At 54.6% G+C, this 21,985-nt stretch overlaps 1 protein-coding gene across 2 annotated transcripts in view; it reads right to left on the minus strand.

Moving 5' to 3' along the window:
• The window catches only part of ARHGAP39 (Rho GTPase activating protein 39), a 142,874-nt gene that overhangs the window by 39,154 nt on the left and 81,735 nt on the right, over window positions 1-21,985 (minus strand). For both annotated transcript variants that reach the window (XM_003903285.3, XM_009213812.3), the window contains exon 3: window positions 6,741-7,172. In XM_003903285.3, the coding sequence (XP_003903334.1) occupies window positions 6,741-7,172 (432 nt within the window). The remainder of the gene's footprint in view (window positions 1-6,740; window positions 7,173-21,985) is intronic.

Below are 21,985 nucleotides of genomic sequence, written 5' to 3' on the forward strand. Positions count from 1 at the left end.
CCTGACCTTGTGATCCGCCCGTCTCGGCCTCCCAAAGTGCTGGGATTACAGGCTTGAGCCACTGCGCCCGGCCTCACAGCAGTTTTATCTGTAATAGCCCAAACCTCCAAACAACCCCAATGCCTATCAAAAGGTAGTACATCCATACAGTGGTACCTACTAGGCAGTGAAAAAGGAATAAATACTGATACATGCAACAACATGTCAAAGCAGTTACATGCGGTGGAAGATGACAAAAAAGAGAGCATACTGCTTGAGCCCTTTTATGTAAAATTCTACAAAACACAAACTAATCTACAGTGAAAGAGGTAGATGGATGGTTCCTTAGGAACGTGGCGGATTGTGCAGAGACAGGCGGGGGGACAGGAGGGCAAGGAGGCTTCTGGCACCAGTGGAAAGTGCCTTAATTGTGGTGATGGTCATGGGTGTATACATACAAGACCTATCAAAATACTGCTTTAAAAGTGTGTGGTTTATTGCCTTTCAATTTTCCTTCCATAAAGTTGGCACACTTGGAGAGACAGAAACATCAGGGCAAGGGCAGGAAGATATCCATCCGAATGTCAATAAGACACAGAGTAGTAGGTGTGGGGAACATGAAGACAGAGAGGACAACAGAAAAGCTTATATGCTGAGGCTGGCGCAGTGGCTCAGGCCTGTAATTCCAGCACTTTGGGAAGTTGGGGCGGGCAGATTACTAGAGGTCAAGAGTTCGAGACCAGCCTGGCCAACATGGTGAAACCACATCTCTACTAAAAATACAACAATTAACCAGGCGTGGTGGCTCATGCCTGTAATCCCAGCTACTCAGGAGGCCAAGGCAGGAAAATTGCTTGATCCTGGGAGGTGGAGGTTGCCGTGAGCTGAGATCGTGCCATTGCACTCCAGCCTAGGTGACAAGAATGAAACTCTGTCTCAAAAAAAAAAAAAAAAGAAAGAAAAAAAAAGCTTATAAGCCGAGCAGAACATGAGATGATGAACTAAACCCTCTTATTACAGCGGCAATCTCATCAATGACTGTAACAATCCTCCCAAACAAAAGACGGGTGTTTGGACTAGATTTAAAATATAAGCCAAACGGCTATACATCATTTACAAGAAATAGACCGGATGGATGAAGGAGGCAAATTCTAACCAAAGAGAAACAATGGCACCACAAACTCTAAAAGTTGACTTCAAGGCATTTTTTTTTTAAGTAAGTGCACACTAAATGATAAAAACTATAGTAGAGTGAATAATAAACCAGTGACATAGTCATGTATCATCATCATGATGAAGTGCCGTGCACCCTTCACGACCACACGTGCTGTCCTCTGCACGAACCGCAGCACGGTGGGTCTATTTACACCGGCGTCACCGCAGACTTGTGACTACAGTGTTGTACACAACCACACTAGGTCATATAAAATTTTCAGCTCCATTATAATCCATGAGACCACTCTCATATATGCAGCGTGCTGCTGACTGAAATGTTATGTGGCACATGACTGTATTATAAAGACACCTATCTACCCAAACTAATCCATAATTCAACACAATTCTAGTCAAAATCCCAACAGAGTGGCCGGGAGCAGCGGCTCACGCCTGTAATCCCAGCACTTTGGGAGGCTGAGGTGGGCGGATCACGAGGTTAAGAGATCGAGACCATCCTGTCCAACGTGGTGAAACCTTGTCGCTACTAAAAATACAAAAATTAGCCGGGCGAGGTGGCGGGCGCCTGTAGTCCCAGCTACTCGGGAGGCTGAGGCAGGAGAATCGCTTGAACCCGGGAAGCAGAGGTTGCAGTGAACTGAGATTGTGCCACCGCACTCCAGCCTGGGCAACAGAGCGAGACTCTGTCTCAAAAAAAAAAGAAAGAAAGAAAGAAAAAAAAAACTCCAACAGAGCTTCTCATGGAAGTCCTGGCCCCAATAGCCCCACATCACCCCAGAATTTCTGAGATATTTTTGAAAAGAGATGGACACTCCAGTCCCCAGAGAGTGGGCCCTGAGCCATGGGTGACAGGGCAGGGCTAAGGCCAGACCCACGGCCTCTCTGATAGCAATTCTCTGAGGAGTTCTCTGCAGGCCCGAAGCTGTCCGTTCTGCTCAGTGAGAGGAAACAGGAGATTCTAGCGCTGCAGCACAGCACAGGCTCTTGAGGGAGAGTTATAAATCTGGCTTCGACTTGTGCAAGATGAGCTCCTGCCCGTTTCTGGCTGGGAGAAGCTGTTCTCCAGAGGGACCATAGGATTTAACTGCCGTCAGTATTTGCAGCAAACCAATAGGTTTGTGTTTCGCTTATTTCATTTAAACCATAAACCAGATGCTGCAGTCACCTTTCCACGGAGCTCCACCTGTACACGTCACAAACATCCTTTATTCCTTAACCTCCACACAGTCTAAATTCTGTACCTTTCGGTATCATCTCCTTTGGGAAATGCTGCTGGAGGGCAAGGACTCCTGGCCTGCTCTGGTGTGTGCTTAACTGCAGGCATGAGACTGCTCACATGGGTCTCATGGATCACATGAAAGTCCACACGGAGGTTCCTCTGGTTTTCTTTTTTTTTTTTGAGATGGAGTCTCGCTCTGTTGCCCAGGCTAGAGTGCAATGGTGCGATCTCCACTTACTGCAAGCTCCGCCTCCCGGGTTCACGCCATTCTCCTGCCTCAGCCTCCTGTGTAGCTGGGACTACAGGTGCCCACCACTGCACCTGGCTAAGTTTTATACTTTTAGTAGAGACGGGGTTTCACCATGTTAGCCAGGATGGTCTCGATCTCCTGACCTCGTGATCCACCCATCTCGGCCGCCCAAAGTGCTGGGATTACAGGCGTGAGCCACCGCGCCCAGCGGTTCCTCTGGTTTTCAGATGCACACAGATGCTGCTGTGACGACCGGAATACACACTCGAGGATGGTTCAACACGGCACCAGCCAGTGTAATGAACCACACTGATAGACAGACTGAGGGGGGGACCACATGATCATCTCAACTGATGCAGAAAAGGCATTTGACAAAATCCACATGATAAAACCACTGAGAACACAAGGAGTATCAAGGAACCTGCTCAATAGAAAAGACTGGAAGCTTTCCCCCTGAGATCAGGGCAGAACAAGGAAGCCCCTTTCACCACTGCCATTCAACACTACACTGGAAATCCTACGCAGAGCAATCAGTTGAGAAGAAGAAAAAGGCATCCAAATTGGAAAGGAAGATGTAAGACGATCACTAACCACAGATGACACAGTCCTATATATAGAAAATCCCAGATAATATAAAAGGTTACTACAGCTAACACAGAAATTCAGCAAAGTTGCACAATACAAGAACAACACACAATCAGTTATGTTTCCATACACCATAATGGACAATCCAGAAACAAACAAAAAAATTCCACTTACAACAGCATCGAAAAGAAGAACATATCTAGGAATAAACTTTACCAGGGAGGTGAAAGGACTATACACTAGAAAATATAAAACACTGCTAAGAAAAATCAGACACAAGCAAATGAAAAGACATCCTCTGTTCATGGATTAGAAAATTAGGCCTGGTGTGGTGGCTCACACCTGTAGTCCCAGCACTTTGGGAGGCTGAGGTGGGTGGATCACGAGGTCAGGAGATCGAGACCATTCTGGCTAACATGGTGAAACCTCGTCTCTACTAAAAGACAAAAAATTAGCCAGGCATGGTGGCAGGCGCCTGTAGTCCCAGCTACTTGGGAGGCTGAGGTAGGAGAATGGCGTAAACCCAGGAGGCGGAGCTTGCGATGAGCCTAGATCGTGCCACTGTACTCCAGCCTGGGCGACAGAGTGAGACTCCATCTCCAGAAAAAAAAAAAAATTAATATTGCTTGGATGAAATACCACCTTGCAGATCCAACACAATCCCCCACACAGATCCAAAATTCCAAAAGCTTTCTTTTTGTTGTTGTTGTTGTTAAAAGAAGTGAAAAAGCCAATCCCCAAATTCATATGGAACTGCAAGGGGCTCCAAATAGCCAGAACAACCTTGAAAAATGAGAATAAAGCTGGAAGACTCACACTTTCCAGTTTCAAAACATATTACAAAGCTACAGTGATCAAAACAATGTGGTACTGGCATATGGATCAATGCAAATCAATTGAGAGGCCAGGAAATAAACCCAAATCTACGACTAGTCTATATATATATATATATACACACATATATATATATATATTTTTTAGAGACAGAGTCTCACTCTGTCACCCAGCCTAGGGTACAGTGGTGCGATCTTAGCTAACTGCAATCTCCACCTCCTGGCTTCAAGTGATTCTCCTTCCTCAACCACCCGAGTAGCTGGGATTACAGGTGTGGACAACCACTCCCAGCTAATTTTGGTACTTTTAGTAGAGACAGGGTTCTGCCACATTGGCCAGGCTAGTCTCAAACTCCTGGCCTCAAGTGTTCTGCCCTCTTTGGCCTCGAAAAGTGCTGGGATTACAGGTGTGCACCACCTTTCTTGGCCAAAAGTAAAAACTTTGTACTTTGGCCATGCACGCTGGCTCATGTCTGTAATCCCAGAGCTTTGGGAGGCATAGGGGGCAGACTGCCTGGGCTCAGGAGTTGGAGACCAGCCTGGGCAACACAGTGAAATCCCCATCTCTACAAAAAAAATACAAAAATAAGTCGGGTGTAGTCCCAGCTATTTGGGGGGCTGAGGTGGGAGGGTCACTTGGGCCCAGGAGGTGGGGGCTGCAGTGAGCTGAGATTGCACCACTGCACTCCAGCCCCAGAGACAGAGACACTGTCTCAAAAACAAACAAAACAAAAACAACAAAAACCTTTGTTTTTCAAACGATATCATCAAGATAGTGAAAAAAGGGGCCAGGCGCAGTGGCTCACGCCTGTAATCCCAGCACTTTGGAGGCTGAGGTGGGTGGATCACGAGGTCAGGAGATTGAGACCATCCTGACTAACATGGTGAAGCCACGTCTCTACTAGAAATACAAAAAATTAGCCGGGTGTGGTGGTGGGTGCCTGTAGTCCCAGCTACCAGGGAGGCTGAGGCAGGAGAGTGGTGTGAACCTGGGAGGCGGAGCCTGCAGCGAGCCAAGATGGCACCATTGCACTCCGGCCCGGGTGACAGAGGCGGAACTCATCTCAAAAAGAAAGAGAAGTGAAGAAAGGCTCAATATCATTAGTTATTAAGGAAATGCAAACCAAAACTGTGAAGGACAAACTACTGGCTACAATAGCTAAAAGAAATCTAAAAAGGAAAGTAAGTAGTGTTGGTAAGGCTGTGGATAACTTTGAACCCTCATATTTGCTGGTGGGATGTGAAATGTAGGCTCTGGTCCTCCCTGTGCCCACCTTCTGCATTGCTCACCCACGCCACACCCGAGCCTCCACTGTTCACTCCGCCCTGAATGCCGACGTCAACACCATCTTCCTGGTGTGCTCCAGTGGCTCCTCCACACCTGATTTGCCCCACCTCCCGCCCAGTCTGCAGCAGGCTCCATCCCTGGCCTCCCTTTCATCCTGCCAGGCTGGGTCCACAGGGTGAACCTGCTGCCTGCCTCCCTCTGTGCCTGCACCTCAGCAGGGTAGGACGGAAACCTGCTGTCCTCTAAGCTCTGTGGTATGCTCTGAATCCCTCTTCTGAAGCCTCAGATGAGCCCAGCAGTCCAACAGGCTCCTTCCCACCTCTGCAGAAATCCCCTGGGCCTCAGCTCCCCTGGCAACCTCAGCCAAGCACCGAAACTCTGGTACTGGGGGAGACCAATCCCCTGCCTTTCTCTCCCTGGGGTCCAGCCTCTCCTCCATCCTCTCCGAGGAGCCTCTATCCGCCCCTGCAGTGGCCAGGCTTCTGTCTGCCCTGGTCCACAGCCTGGGCTCTGGGAAGGCCTGGCCTCCTGTCCCTGGGCCAGAGTCTTACCTTCGCCATCCATGACCCCATGGGACCCCAGAGCACACCCTGTACCCGCCATGAGGCACCTGCCTTAGCTCTTCCCCACTGTCCTGCCTGTCTGCCACCTGCCTCAGCCCTTCCCCACTGTCCAGCCTGCCTCGGCTCTTCCCCACTGTCCTGCCTGTCTGCCACCTGCCTCAGCCCTTCCCCACTGTCCAGCCTGCCTCGGCTCTTCCCCACTGTCCTGCCTGTCTGCCGCCTGCCTCAGCCCTTCCCCACTGTCCTCTCTGGACTCGCTTCCTAAGGTGCACTCACCTGGGGGCCCTTGTGCTCTACCCTGACCTCTTCCTGCTTCTGAGGGCAGGGGTCTCCTTGGCTCCCACCAACATAGGCTGTGCTCCTTCAGAGCCACTGTGACTCTGGAGGGCCACCTCCAAGCTTGCTCAGACCCCTCAGCTGTGTCCACACTGATCTGCACCCCCCACCTGGGCCCCCCCCGGTCCACATACCCCACACCTGCACCCAAATCCCCACATCTGCATCTCCCATCAGCAGAGAGAGCTGGGTGAGCCCCTCAGACACTGCCCTCAGGAATCACCACCTGCCAGGGCTGGGCCAACGAGAGGGAGAGTTGGAGGACCCAGAAACCTGAGGCTGAGCCTCAGGCTCTGCTGCCCAGAGAGACAGGAAAGTGCTCACTGGGGACAGTAGCGGTGACTGCCACAGCCAAGGACGAGGCTCTGGCCACTCGCAGGGACACTGAGTCCCCTGGGTCCCCGCCCACAGCCCTCACCCGGCCCCGCCCACCACCCTCAGCAGTCCTGCTCTCACCTGGCCCCGTCCACTCTACTCACCTGGCCCCGCCCACAGCACCTGCCCCCGCCCTCACCTGCCACTGTCCTCCTTCAAGGCCCCAAACGCCGCGGGCCGCCCGGTCCTCGCTGGCAACTCCTGCGCCTTCTCGGTGTCGGGCTCGGGCTCCAGGGAAGAGCTGGTGCTGCCCTCGCGGCTGACGCTGCTGCCGCGCCCGGGGCTGCTCTCGGCCGAGGCGCGCGGGGATTCCGTGTTCTGCTTCAGCGTCTGCAGCTTGGCCAGCGGGATGATGTCGCAGCCCTGCGGCCGGTGCCACACCGTGCGCTGCGTGCTGGCGTTGTAGTAGTAGAAGCGGGACGTGTTGGGGTCGAACAGCTCCCACCACTGGTTCTCGCTGGTGCGCTTGATGCGGACGCCGGCCGGCGGGTCCCACACGCACTCACCGGTGACCAGGTTGGCGTACATGCGCTCGCGGGTGCGCGGTTCGATGATCTCCACCCACTCCAACCTGGGGAGAGACAGCGTTAGGATGGCTGGATCCACGGCGTCCTGGACCCGCGCCTCCCACCCCTGCAGACCCTGACTCCAGCCCCAGCTGCAAAACCCAGAAATCCTGTCACAGAGGACAGCAAACCCAAGCCCAGTCCGTCCCTGACTGCTGCGCTCCTGAGCACCCCGCACCCAGGGAGGCCCCCAGAGCCTCCAGCGCCCCAGGGTGGTGCAGCCCTTTGGGGGTCCTGGGCCCCACGCCACGTGGGGACATACTGGTTGTGGTTGCAGGTTGCTGTCCTCACAGGCACCCAGGCCACAACCCCACTGCCCACCGCTCCGTCCTGCAGGATCGTGGCAAGGGCCTGTGAGTCACCACTGCACACCTGCTCAACTGCACACCTGCTCAGTAGCCCCTCTGATGCAACTGGACCACCACCTCCACTCTGGGTCGGGTCTGGAGGGGCCTCAGGCCCAGCTAAGTGCTGCTGGGCTCCCAAGCTGTGTTCTCCCAAGGGCCCCCAGAGTAGCAAGGCCAAGAGCGCAGCTGGCCCTCAGACCCTGCTGGAGGGCACAGCCTCCACCCTGGCCCTGAGAACCCCGCTGGGTGGCACAGTCTCCACCCGGCCCTGAGAACCCCGCTGGGGGGGCACAGTCTCCACCCGGCCCTGAGAACCCCGCTGGGCGGCACAGTCTCCACCGGCCCTCAGACCCCGCTGGGCGGCACAGTCTCCACCGGCCCTCAGACCCCGCTGGGCGGCACAGTCTCCACCACGACCCTCCAGACCCTGCTGGGGCACAGTCTCCCACCGACCCCTCCAGACCCCGCTGGGCGGGTGGCACAGTCTCCACCCGGCCCTCCCAGACCCGTGAGTGACACAGTCCACCCGGCCCTGAGGGAGCCCGGCTGGTACAGTCTCCACCCGGCCCTCAGACCCCGCTGGGTGGCACAGTATCCACCCGGCCCTCAGACCCATAACACAGGGGGGCACAGTCTCCACCCGGCCCTCAGATTGCTGGGGAGGCACCCAGTCTCCACCCGGCCCTCCAGACCCGGCTGGGCGTGCCACAGTCTCCACCCGGCCCTCCAGACCCGGCTGGGCGTCATGCACAGTCTCCACCCGACCCTCGAGACCCAGCTGGGGCGTGGGGTCTCCACCGGCCCTCCAGACCCGGCTGGGGGCACAGTCTCCACTGGCCCTCGGGCCCGCTGGGGGGCACAGTCTCCACACCGGGCCCTCCAGACCCTGCAGGGCACCGGTCTCCACCCGACCCTCCAGACCCCGGCTGGGCGTACAGTCTCCACCCGGCCCTCCGGGCCCGGCACAGGCTGGTCTCCCACCCGGCCCTCAGACCCAGCTGGGGGCACAGTCTCCACACCCGGCCCTCAGACCCCGGCTAGGCGTCCCACAGTCTCCACCCGGCCCTCAGAACCACAGGCACAGTCACCACCCGGCCCTCAGATTTGCTGGGGGCACAGTCTCACTGGCCCCTCAGACCCACAGGCGTGCACAGTCTCCACCCAGGCCCTCAGACCCACAGGCTGGTCTCCACTGGCCCTCAGACCCCGCTGGGGGGCACAGTCTCCACTGGCCCTCAGACCCCGCTGGGGGGCACAGTCTCCAGCTCAGTAATGTTTCTCAGGCCTCTTCCACATTTCTACACAGAAATAAAAACACTTAGAGGCACAGAGCGCCTCTCAGCAAAGCCGCTGCCAGGAGGCGTCACCATGGGTCCGTGCATCCGTCTCTTAACCCTGTGACAGGCCTGGTCCTCACCATCACCGGGTTGGTGAGGGGTCTTATTTCCAGGGAAAAGGCACTAATCCCAGGGGCTCAGCAGAAGGAGAGGCGAGTGGTGAGGGCAGAAGGGCCAGCGGACAACAGGCCCAGACAGGCTAGCGGGGGCCGCCTAAGGCTCCCCCAGGTCAAGGACAGAAAGAGCCCCCCTTGGGCGGCCAGCACAGACTGGCTGCGGGGGCGACCTTCATCCCACATCCCACCCTTTGAAACCAGGCCAGGGCACAGCGGCTCTGAAAACGGGCTGTGACGCGCAGCGCACCAGATCGTGCGGCACCAAGGATCCAGGCGGAGTCCGTCCGCGCCACCCCGCAGAGGCCAGCTGGGGAAGCCAGGCCCTCACACAGTGGGGAAGCCAGGCCCTCACACAGCGGCGGCAGCCCCAGCAGCAGCCCTTCGGGTTCTGGATCTGTTTCTTGCTGAAGCAGATGAGCAGCTGAGACACACGCCCCGCCACCCAAGCCCTCCTTCAGGCCCTGGCCACTGGACGCAGTTTGCTCCTCCGTGTTTGGGTGCCGCAGGCAGGAGGCACCGAGGGACACTCCATGTGGGGCCATGAGGTGGGTGTGCTCAGGGCCTTATGTGGGGAAGGAGCTGGCTCAGGGGTCTGGCCACAGGAGGAGAATGAGGCGAGGCGCCTGCACTGTGGGGTGAGCAGCTCAGGAGACAACCGCTCGGCACGTGGAGGGAGCCAATGGGGTCGCCCACGCCTGGGCGCTTCAGGGGTTCCCCTACTGAACCAGCCGCCTCCTCCGCCATTTAGGAGCCTGGGGATTCTTTCTTAAGGCCTCATGGACATCCTGTTTCTCTTCCACTTTCACCCACGACTTTCAGCATCGTGGACGCTTCTTGTCTCGATGTCGACTGAGTTGGCCAGCACAATCGGCTCACCTTTAAGCTGGTTGGAATCTAAGAGTCACAAGGCGATAAAGAACCTGGCTATGTTATAGTGCTAGGTGGCCAGCACAATCGCCTACCCTCAGCTGGTTGGAATTTAAGAGTTTGAGAAAGAACTTGCCATGCTGGCAGTGCTGTGGTGGCCAGCACACAATCGCCTCCACCCCGCTGCATAATTAAGAGTCAGCTGATGAAGAATCCCCACATGCTGGTAGTAAGGTGGTGGCTAGTATAACGTCTACCGCTTATTGGACCCCAGCCAAAGCGATGGCGAAGAATCCTTTGCTATTATGCTAGTAGCAGTGCTTGTAGGTATGGCTTACAAACGGCCTACTACCCTCGCCGCCATGGAATCTTCTAAGAATAGTCGATATAAAGAACTTCACATACGCTGGCAGTGTTGCAGTGGCCAGCAATCACCACCCTCACATATACCCTAAGAGTCGACGATAAAGAATCTCACATGCTGGCAGTGTTGTGGTCAAGGCTAGTTGGGGCAGAATACGAGGTTTCTCTTCTTTTCTGTATTTCCGGCGAAACCCAATAACATCAGCAGATTACATCACGCGATTTGAAAAACAGACATTATCTCCCAGCAAAATGAAAAGGTGATTCCAAGTATGACATGCAATGAATCTTTCCAAGGCCTAGTTTAAAGTTTAAGATTTAGTGGGCATGCTTCTAGGGGGTTTTATCTGCACTCTGACACTGGCCTGTGCAGCACATCACTCAAGGGCTAAAAGGTATCTCCCTGCAGGGGTGTTTTAATTCAAATGCAAAGTTAATAACAAGGAAGGACTGTCACAGTTTATAATGAGGTAAAGTGATATAGCTTTATTTTTAGAAGTGGCATATGTGTTTATATATATATAGTTGTGTAGAAAGTTACTGGAAGTCTAAAGCCAAATATTAAAAGAGGTTACCTGGCTGGGCGCAGTGGCTCATGCCTGTAATCCCAGCACTTTGGGAAGCCAAGGTGGGCGGATCACTTGAACTTAGGAGTTTGAGACCAGCCTGGGCAACGTGGTAAAACCCCATCTCTACAAAAAATACAAAAATTAGCCAGGCATGGTGGGTGCACCTCTGGTCCTAGCTACTCAGGGAGCTGAGGTGGGAGGATGGCTTGAGCCTGGGAAACAGAGGTTGCAGTGAGCTGAGATCGTGCCACTACACTCCAGCCTGGGTGACAGAGAAAGATCCTGTCTACACACACACACACACACACACACACACACACACACAGGACAGGGTTACCTGGGAGTTGTGGAATTTGGTGTAATTTTACCTCACCCCCATTTTTGCTTTCAAAATGTATGATGGAAAATATCAAACACGCACAAAAATATAGAGATTAGTACAATGAATCCCATGTATGTGGTTTTAATTTTTCTAATTATTAATGTGGACAAGCATTTCCTCATGTTCCTAAGCCACTGACATTCCTCACTCCCCAGACACACACGGCTTTCCCATTACAATTTTCTTACTGATCTGCCGGCGTTGTGTATTTAGAAACGCACGTCCTAGGTGACACCTCCCGCTCCACTGTCTGCTCTAAAGATCTCTGGCCGTGTGGCTTGTCTTTTCACTTTTCATGGTACCTTTTGCTAAAAATAAGTTTTTAATTTTAATATGGTTGAATTGGTTGAATTCATAAATCTCTCCTTCATGATTTCTCCTGTCTTTTTTTTTTTTTTTTTTTTTTTTTTTTTGAGATGGAGTCTCGCTTTGTCGCCTGGCTACAGTGCAGTGGTCTGATCTTGGCTCACTGCAACCTCCGCCTCCTGGGTTCAAGCAATTCTCATGCCTCAGTCTCCCAAGTAGCTGGGATTATGGGCGCCTGCCACCATGCCCAGCTAATTTTGTATTTTTAGTACAGACGGGGTTTCACCATGTTGGCCAAGCTGGTCTTGAGCTCCTGACCTCAGGTGATCCATCTGCCTCAGCCTCCCCAAAGTGCTGGGATTATAGGCGTGAGCCACCGTGCCTAGCCCTTTTGACCTTTTTAAAGAAAACTTCCCTACTTCTAGGTCACAGATACTTCCTTTTTTCTTTCTTTCTTTTTTTTTTTGAGACAGAGTCTTGCTCTATTGCCCTGGCTGGAGTGCAGTGGCGTGATCTCAGTTCACTGTAACCTCTGCTTCCCAGGTTCAAGCGATTCTCCTGCCTCAGCTTCCTGAGTAGCTGGGATTACAGGCATGCACCACCATGCCCGGCTAATTTTTGTATTTGTAGTAGAGACGGGGTTTCACCATGTTGGTCAGGCTGGTCTCAAACTCCTGACCTCGTGATCCTTCCGCCTCAGCCTCCCAAAGTGCTGGGATTACAGGCGTGAGCCACCACGCCCAGCAGATATTCTAAGTTGCTTTTCATACTGAAGTCATTAATCTGCCTGCATTGATTTTTGTTTACTGTGTGAAATTTCATTTTCTCATATGGATAGACAGGGATCTTAGGACAGCTTGTTAAATAGCTTTGTTTCCTCAGTGATGGACAATGGCAGCTCTATCTTAAATCTAGTTTCTGGTCAGGCGAGGTGGCTCACGCCTGTAATCCCAGCACTTTGGGAGGCCGAGGCGGGCGGATCACCTGAGGTCAGGAGTTCAAGATCAGCCTGGTCAACATGGTGAAACCCCATCTCTACTAAAAATACAAAAATTAGCTGGGCGTGGTGGCGTATGCCTGTAATCCCAGCTACTCAGGAGGCCGAGGCAGGAGAATCCCTTGAACCCGGGAGGCAGAGGTTGCAGGGAGCTGAGATCACGCCACTGCACTCAGGCCTGGGTGACAGCGAGGTCTCAAAAAAAAAAAAAAAAAAAAATCGAGTTTCTGTAAGTGTGTCTGAGCTCCTAGCTGGCTCTGCTGATCCATCCATCTCTGTCTCTGCTGGAGCAGTGTCTTAGTTACGTGACTTTGTAAAGTTGCTTCCAAAGCCACACACTCCTCTCCCTCAGGCATGTGTTGAAGCCATTCTTGACCCTTGGTTCTTCCTTGTGAAACTGAGAATCACCTCTTTGTTGGCTCTGCACAGAGCCTGTGGATGCATTTAAGGAGAACCAGGTGTCTCGGTGGAACTTTGGTCTCCACCCAGAGCCAAGGTGTCTCCCTCTGCACGTCCAGGTTTCTGAAGGGCTTGGACGCCTTCTCCCGATTGGCCCTGCGTCCCTCTCTGCTTCCACAGCACCACTAAGGGAAACCCCGTCACAGGGAGGGCTGGGACCACCCAGAAGCCTCTGCAGGTCCCAGCCCCAGATGCTATGGCAGACTCACCCTTCCTCCCGAGGGCCTCACCCCTGTCTCCCTTCTTTCTCTCCATGGACATCCCAAATCACCAAACCACAGAGAACCTGGAGGGGCCCGCCAGGGGTTCCCAGCACCGGCTCACACGGAACCTGGAGGGACCCGCCAGGGGTTCCCAGCACCGGCTTCCCCTTGTGCACTCTCTGGTCCTTAGCTCCAGGGCAACTCTCCCTGGAGACCCTTGACCTCAGCCCAGGATACGAAGTGTCAATGTCTCCCATTGTCAGAAACACAGGGACACCGACATGGTGCACCTCGAACCCCCAGAGTTCAGCACTCTAGGGAGAGAGGGCTGAGGCTTGGCAGGGCCAGGACCTCCTCCTGCCCACGGTGCCATGTGCTGCAGCCTGGGCCTCCTGAGGATGTCGCTGGTTGTGGCAGTCCGCTGCACACACCATGCCCTTAAATCTCAACCCTCGTGGGCCCCTGCAGGACCCACAGTTTAAATGGGAAAGAGAATCCAAGGCTCACACAAGTAAAAATGGCAACTGTTGAAAGGAGGTGGACAGGTGCCCTGCCTTTCCCCTGGAGCCCAGTTCTCCCCGAGGGGCAGAGCTGCACCCCCATGGCTCAGCCGGGCTCTTCACTCTTGTTACCTGACCCCCATGACACAGGGCAGTTTTTTTTTTTTGGAGACAGAGTCTTGCTCTGTTGCCCAGGCTGGAGTGCAGTGGTGCAATCTCAGCTCACTGCAACCTCCACCTCCCAGGTTTAAGCAATTCTCCTGCCTTAGCCCCCCAAGTAGCTGGGATTACAGGTGTGTGCCACCACAGCTGGCTATTTTGTATTTTTAGTAGGGATGGGGTTTCATCATGCTGCCCCGGCTGGTCTCGAACTCCTGACCGCAAGTGATCCATCCGTCTTGGCTTCCCAAAGTGTTGGGATTACAGGAGTGAGCCACCACACCCAGCCTCAGGGCTGATTCTCAGCCAGCAGTGGATACAACAGGAATTCCTTCCACGATGTTTCTCACACTGCTGGAAGTGCAACCAGCTCAGCCCTCGGCCCAGAATCACTCCCGGCTCTGGGCCACACCCTGGGGATGGGCTCCACTCTCCTCTGCCCCACAGGGTGTGCCCGGGACACCCCCAGTGTCTTCCAGTCTTATCCCTCCCATGGCTGCAGTGTGGAGGACAGTTCTACCCCCAGGAGGCCAGACCCCATGTGGCAGTCCCAGGCTCCCCTGAGCCCTTAGTGACAGCCTCAGGAGCGGCCTTGGAGTGTGACTCCTTCATAGACACTGGGCTTCAACCTGGAGCAGTGGCCAGAAAACTGGCTGATGCAGGTACCACGCCCATTTCCAGGTGGTGGGTCCCATGCTGACACAGGGCTCAGGCCCTGCCCAGGGAAGCAGGAGCGTCCCCAGGACGGTTCCCACTGGCACCGGCTGGCCTGGGCTGCTGTCGGTCTGCTCTGTGGGACAGCAGCCATCAGCACCCCCACGTGGCTGCAGGCCCATCGCATACACCAGGATGGGCAATGATATGCTTTGGCTATGTCCCCACCCAAATCTCCTCCTGAGTCGTAGTTCCCATAACCCTCATGTGTCGTGGAAGGGAACAAGTGGAGATAATTGAATCACGGGACAGCTTCCCCCATCCTGTTCTCATGACAGTGAGTTCTCATGAGATCTGATGGTTTCACAAGGGGCTTCCCCTTCACTGGGCTCTCGTTCTCTCTCCTGCCACCATGTGAAGAAGGACTTATTTGCATCCCTTCCACCATGATTGTTCCCTGGGCGTCCCCAGCCATGTGGAACCATAAGTCAATTACACAAACCTCTTTTCTCTATAAATTGTCCAGTCTCGAGCATGTCTTTAGTTGCAGCATGAGAACAGGCTAATACAGGCATCAAATAAGAAATGACAGCCAAGAAAGCACAAGGAAGAACCAACCGAAAACCAAGAGAGAAGGAGAGAGGCCACAGCAGCTCCTCAGGGTCCGGGTTTGGAGCCAGCACACGTGGAATGCACACTGCTGTGACTGGCGTTCACGACAAGATGAGTTTCTACAGAGGAAGGAAAATGTAGAGGGTGTATAAAGAATTAAGTGGAAAATCTAAAATGTCAAAATAAATCCCTGAAAGTAACGTGTTATACAGGTTTAAGAAGAAACTAACGCCGAAGGATGAAGGGACGGAGCACAGGATGGTCAGAGGACAAAGCCCAGCAGCATGGGACGGGGCCTGGAGAGGGAGGGCGCGGAAGCAGGAGGGAAAGGCCCGCTGGGTCCACGTGAGGGAGAGTGAGGGGCAGAGAGACTTTTTTTTTTTTTTTTTTTTGAGACAGAGTCTCGCTCTGTCATCCAGGCTGGAGTGCTGTAGTGCGATCTTGGCTCACTGCAAGCTCTGTCTCCTGGGTTCAAGCAATTTTCCTGCCTCAGCCTCCCAAGTAGCTGGGATTACAGGCACCTGCCACCATGCCTGGCTAATTTTTGTTTTTAGTAGAGATGGGGTTTCACCACGTTGGCCAGGCTGGTCTCAAACTCCTATTCTGCCCGCTTTGGCCTCTCAAAGTGTTGGGATTACAGGCGTGAGCCAGCGCGCCTGGCCAGAAGAAACATTTTTAGACAGATCAGCCTCCAGTCTCTGCAGGTGGAAGAGAGTGTCCACCACTATCAGAGAAATGCAGAGCTCGAGACACTGAGGAAAACCAGCAAGGGTGGTCCCAGCCCCACGGGAACAGCTGGGGTAGAAGGAGCCAGCGACGCTGCTGGCAGGAACATGGGTGGGCCATATGTGCCAGGTGCTGGTTGACAGCACTGTGGGGACTCGCTGCCCTGGGCCTACAGCTTAAGACCTGGCAGGAGCAAGGGTGTACAGACCCAGCAAGACAGAGCAGGGCCACAGACCCAGCAAGACAGCAGAGCCGCCCCAAGGGTCCTGAGCACGCAAGCCGCATGAGGGAACCAGGCAGGGGCCTGCAGGCTGTGCACTGCATTGAGGCTCACAGAGGCACCAAACCAACGGTGATGCCAGAGGCTGCCCACCCAGTGGGGCGCGTCATGAGCCTGCGCCTCCTCGAACACTTCTCTGCACACAGTGTGTCAGCTAACATGTTTGTAAAGGAAGAGAAATGTGCCTCACTCTATGGGGAGGCGGCCCTAAGCCTCCCTCAGCAGCCGGGAGGAGCAGCCATATGCAGCAGGGACAGAACTGTGGGGACCACAGGGAGAGGCAGACTGGGTGCAGGAGGCGGGGCTCTCGCCAAGTATCTGGAGAAACTCAGTCCAGGGCCCGACCCTGACGAAGGGGAAGGTAAGACCCAGCAGGGCTGGGGACCCGGCTGGCCGCCTGATGCCCACGGTCTACCTCCGTCAAACCCAGCAAGGGTCAGACTCACAGCCAGAGGCAGCATGGTGGCGCGGGGGGGACAAAGCAAAGCCTCAGCAGCCTCAGCCGGGCGACCGCGGCCAGCGTGGGCAGGACTCTCGTGCGTGTTCACTGCACCATGAGATGAGAGCAGCACATCGCCTCTGTGGTCCTCCTCCCAGTGAATTGTGGTAAAGATCAGGCACGTCCAAGCGAGGGGTGTGTCACGCAACACCGGGCCAGCCCTCCTCCAGGCCATGTAGGTCACCAAATGCCAGGAGAGGGTAAGTCCAGAAGAGCCCAGGGATGTCAGGATCAATGTCATGTGGAACCCGTGGACAGAAAAGGGAAACGAGGTGCAAGCCCAGGCATCTGAATAAGGTGTGGATTCTGTTACTAACAGTTCCCGACAGGGGCTCGTCAACTGTAGAAAGGCACCGGCAGCACGAAGGTGAGGGTGTCAGCGGCCGGAGGACCCTGGTGCAGTGGACACAGAGGCTCTGGGCTGCCTGTGCCATTTCCACGTAAATCTAAGACTGTTCTAAAATTAAAAGTTTACTTAAAAAACGTAAGTAGTCTCCATATTTTAAAATGTTAATTTTACTCTATAAATTATATAAGTAGCACAGTCGGCCTCATTTTGCAGCCAGCAGCTGCTCCTCCATGCAGGCCTACCCTGGGGCAGGGAGTCGTGGCCCAGAAGGGCTCAGGGGACAGGAGTGCCCAGAGCAGGGCAGCAGGAAGCCCCTCCTGGGAGGACGAACTCCTCTGACACCAACAGGATGGAACAAAGCCCCCAATTCCTCTTCCTGACGACACCAACTTGGTGACCATGAGGCAGCTTTACCAAAACACAGGAGACCTCACCAGCTCCCCAATGAGGCCCTCTGGCCCTAGGCACTCCCGTGACCCCATAATCCAGGGACAACCAGGTTCCGGGAGGGGCTGTGCACAGGGCAGAGGGTGGCCCCCACATGTCCTGGCAAACGCCGCCATCCCACTCAGGGACCTGAAGCTAGGTCTGTCCCTGTGGCCTGTGGCAGAGACACCCAGGATGAGCTCGGAGGCTTCCACACGGCTCTGCCTCTGCTGTGAATCTGCAGCCCCGGGCACAGCCCAGGTGCCTGTGAGGTGGGGGCTCAGGCCAGGCCCCAGCGCCTCCAGAAGACTTAGGACAAAGGGAAGGGACAAGGGCTGCATGTGGGCTGAGGGGCACAGAGGGGTGTGAGGAACCTACAGAGGTTGAGACGCATGGGAGCCCCGCCCACAAGAGGGAACACCACACCACTGCTGCCTCGGGGCCCACGACGCCCTGACCCTGGTGCCAACTGCCAGCCTTCCATGCTCCCAGCTGACCTGAGGCCACCAAGGGTCTCTCGCCTGTCATCCTGCAGAACACAGGGCCAGCCTGGTGGGTTCACCAGGGACACCACGTGGCACGTGGGTCAGAGGCCAGAGAAGGCTTCCCGACAAGGCCTGACAGAAGATGCCCTCGACACTGTAGTCAGGGCAGGCCCATCTCTGGTGACCTTGTATAGCGGCCCTTACAGGTCACTCGTGTTTTCTGACTACTGGTGATGACGGTTTGGATGCTTGTCCCCAAACCTCATGCTGAGATGTGATCCCCATTGTTGGAGGTGGGGCCTGGTGGGAGGTGCTTGGGTCAGGGGTGGACCCCTCATGGCTCGGTGCCATCTTCTTGAGTGTGAGTTCTTGTAAGAGCAGGTTGTTTAAAGTGTGTGGTGCCTCCCCTGCCCCGTGCTCCTGCTTTGCCATGACTAGAAGCTTCCTGAGGCCTCCCCAGAAGCCGAGCAGATGCCGGCGCCATGCTTCCTCCACAGCCTGCAGAACTACCAGCCAATTAAATGTCTTTTCTTTATAAAATACCCAGTATCAGGTGTTTACAGCAATGCAAGAATGGCCTAACACAAGTGACTACAAGGCCAGTCTGCACCACGTGACATCTCAGTGTGCGCCGAAGGTCTTTGTCAGTTCCAGAGACATCCCTACCCACCCCACAGCCCAACCTGCTGCCCCAGCCCTGCCTGGGAACAGAGCCAGCACGGAGACCCCAGCCAGGGCCTTGTCTCCTCCTGGTCCCCGGCCATGAGCCTTGTCAACCGTCCTGGGGCCCAGCCAGAGGGGGAGGTCGCCCTGACCCCCAGCCCTCACCCCTGCCCTGTCCAGGCCATTCTCTATGCTGAAGATGGAAGAAACTCCCCAAACTGGACCTGGTCATTATACCCTTGACACCTTCTACAGCTGGCACTGACCCTGGAGTGGGGCAATTCCTGGCAAAGCCCCCATCCCCCGGTCCACTCCTCAGCCTGGCCAGGCTCTGTCACCTTTGCTTCTGTGACCTCCTGGAGTCAGGCGGTTGCACAGGCCTGGGGTGCAAGGCCAGAGGCTCACGGTCCCCCAGCAGGCGGCTGCATAAGCCTGGGGTACACGGCCAGAGGCTCACGGTCCCCCAGGAGGTGGCTTCCCTGTCCACACACCTCCTCTCCCCAGCTGGAGCCTGGACCCCGATGCACACCTGCTCTGTGCTCCCTTGAGCACAGACCTGGCAGGGGAGGGCGGCTCATGTGAGGATCACCTGCTGGGTCGTTGAAAAGGACAATGGCAAATGCAGCAGCCTCAGGGCACCCGAGGAAACCCCAAGAAGGCGCCTGCAAGCAGACACCTGCAGGAAGCTCGTCTTGGGGCCTGGGGGGACCGGAGGCAGCAAGGTCACCATGAAGGGCCTGAGGCCTGGGCTGACCTGAGTTAATTCAGGTGAACGGACCCTGAAGAAGGACTTGTTTGCATCCCCTTCCACCATGATTGTTCCCTGGGCATCCCCAGCCATGCAGAACCTCCTGGCCGGTCCACAGGGAGCAGGATGAAGGCTCTGGGAGGCCAGGGGTGCTGGGGGACGGGGTGTGTGCCAGAAGAGAGGCGAGGGGTGGGGGAGCAGAGGCGAGGGGTGGGGGAGCAGAGGCGAGGAAGGACAAGGTTTTCCGCCTGATCACCTGGAAGGGCGGGGCTGTGTCAGGTCTGGGGTCAGAACTCAGGATGCGCACCGAGGACAGGACCACGTGGACCCAGGTCAAACGCGATGAGCAGTGAGGTGCCCTTGGCATCAGCACAGCCTCCCCGCCCGGAAGGAACAGGCCCCGTGTGCCAGGGCGGCTTCCCCTGGATGGTGGCGTCACCTCGTGCCTCCAGGGAGTGCTGCCTGCTCTCCTGTTCTCACCTCGCTTCTGTTAGATTTTAGCAGAACAAAGTTGAGATACTCCCAAAATAGTTTTTCTGAGCACAGAGAAGCTCAAAAAGCAGAGAATCGAACATTCCATGTCCTAGAAGAAGTAATACCAATTGTTATTTTTGTTTAAAATGCACTTTCAAACGAATGTAATGGGATAATTCTCTCTCAACAAAGAATAGCACATTGTTCCCTTTTTAGTGCACTCCTGCGTGCATGTGGGCAGAACACCAGCCTCCTAAGAACACTGTGGGCACCTCTTGGGGGACAGCATTGAGCTCAGACCCTCGGGAAACCTGAGGGCAGACAACAGCATGGAGGATGCTGGGCCTTGGGGAGCCACTGCCCAGAGAAAGGCAAGGGTTTCAGAATGCAGAGGGCGACCCGGGCCTCAGGGGCCCCACGGACTGGCTGGAGCTGGATCGCAAGGACGAAGGGATGCAGCTAGTGGCGCCACAGGCTGGCTCTGCACAGGGCAAGGTGGGGAGGACATCATGTGGGCTAGGGAACTCGCACCTCAACCCTCCACCACAGAGGGTCATCATGAACCCACAGATGCAATCTGAGGGGTGTTTGAGGAAGATTTATTTGGCAACACTATTTAAAATGAAGTGGGAAGAGAAATAAGCCATTTGGTGACAAAGGTGGAAGGATGCAAGATGTCTACGATCCCCAGGGGACTCAGGGTCCCTGGGGGATGGGCCTCTTCCCAGAAGCTCCCAGAAGTTGACGTCGAGGCAGAAGCAACCTTCCTGCAGCCCTTGTTTCTTGGAGATGTCTCTTTGCAGACAGTGATCTGCCCACATAAGCCTTTTCTGATGAATGTAATGAGTGCCACGTGCATGCCAGACAACTTGCCAGGTGCTAGGGAGACAAGAGTGAACAAGAACGTGCCCTGCCCTGCAGAGTTAGACAAGGGTGTCGAGACCACTCAATGGGGAAAGGAGAGTCTCTTGAACAAACATGCAGGTGGACATCCATCTGCAAACAAATGCAGTCAGTCCCTACCTCACGCCACACACACACATTACTCCAAAGTAGATGAAAGGTCTCAATGTAAGAGCTAAACTGATAAAACTCTCAGAATAGACAGGGCAACTCTGCATGACCTCGGATTTGGCAGTGGATTCTGAGCTATGACACTAAAAGCACATGCAATAAAACAAACAATGGAAAAACAGACATCATCACAACTAAAACTTTTGTGGCCACCACCAAGAGAGTGAAAACACAGCCACAGGATGGGAGAAAACACCCACAAATCATCCATCTGGTGAGGTTCACAAAGGACTCTCCTAATTCAGTAATAACAGGGTAGGAGCCTGGGAGGTGGAGACTGCAGTGAGCCCTGATCTACTGCACTCCAGTCCGGGCAATAGAGTGAGATCCTGTCTCAAAAAGAAAAAAAAAGTTAGGCCGGGTGTGTGGGCGGCAAGCCACCCAGGTGCCGAGGCAAGAGACTGAGGCCATGAGCTGTTCCAGTCTAATAAAATATATAAAATAACAAGAGTTATACTAGATATAGATCATAGATATGGTTATACATGAATATCATTAATCATTAGTTTGTAGCAATTACTCTTTATTCCAATATTATAATACTCCTCGCTCTACAATCATAACCTAGGAAAAACCAGGCCATAAAGAGATAGGAGCTGAGGGGACATAGTAAGAAGTGACTAGAAGACCAGAGTGTGAGCCTTCTGTGATGCCCGGGCAGGGCCACCGCAGGGCTCCTTGGTCTAGCGGTAACGCCAGTGTCTGGGAAGAAGCCCGTTGTCAAGTGGACCGTGGTCTAGCGGTAGCATCAGTGTCAAGGAAAAACACCCTCTACTTAGCAGACTGGGAAAGGGAGTCTCCCTTTCCCTGGGGGAGTTCAGAGAAGACTCTACTCCTCCACCTCTTGTGGAGGGCTTGACATCAGTCAGGCCTGCTCTGGAGGCCTAACTGTCTCCCTGAGATGCTGTGCTTCAGTGGTCACGCTCCTAGTCCGCCTTCACGTTCCATCCTGTACACCCGGCTCTACCTTTTAGATAATAGTAGCAAAGTTAGTGAAAGTAGTAAAAGTCTCTGATATGCAGAAATAACGGCGTAAGCTGTCTCTCTCTCCTCTCTTTCTCTCTGCCTCGGCTGCCAGGCAGGGACGGGCTCCCTGTCCGATGGACATGTGACCCACGTGACCTTACCTATCACTGGAGATGACTCATACTCCTTACCCTGCCCCTTTGTCTTGTATCCAATAAATATCAGCGCAGCCTGGCATTCGGGGCCACTACTGGTCT

Source organism: Papio anubis, chromosome 8, assembly GCF_008728515.1.
Source record: "Papio anubis isolate 15944 chromosome 8, Panubis1.0, whole genome shotgun sequence".
Classification (NCBI taxonomy): Eukaryota; Metazoa; Chordata; class Mammalia; order Primates; family Cercopithecidae; genus Papio; species Papio anubis.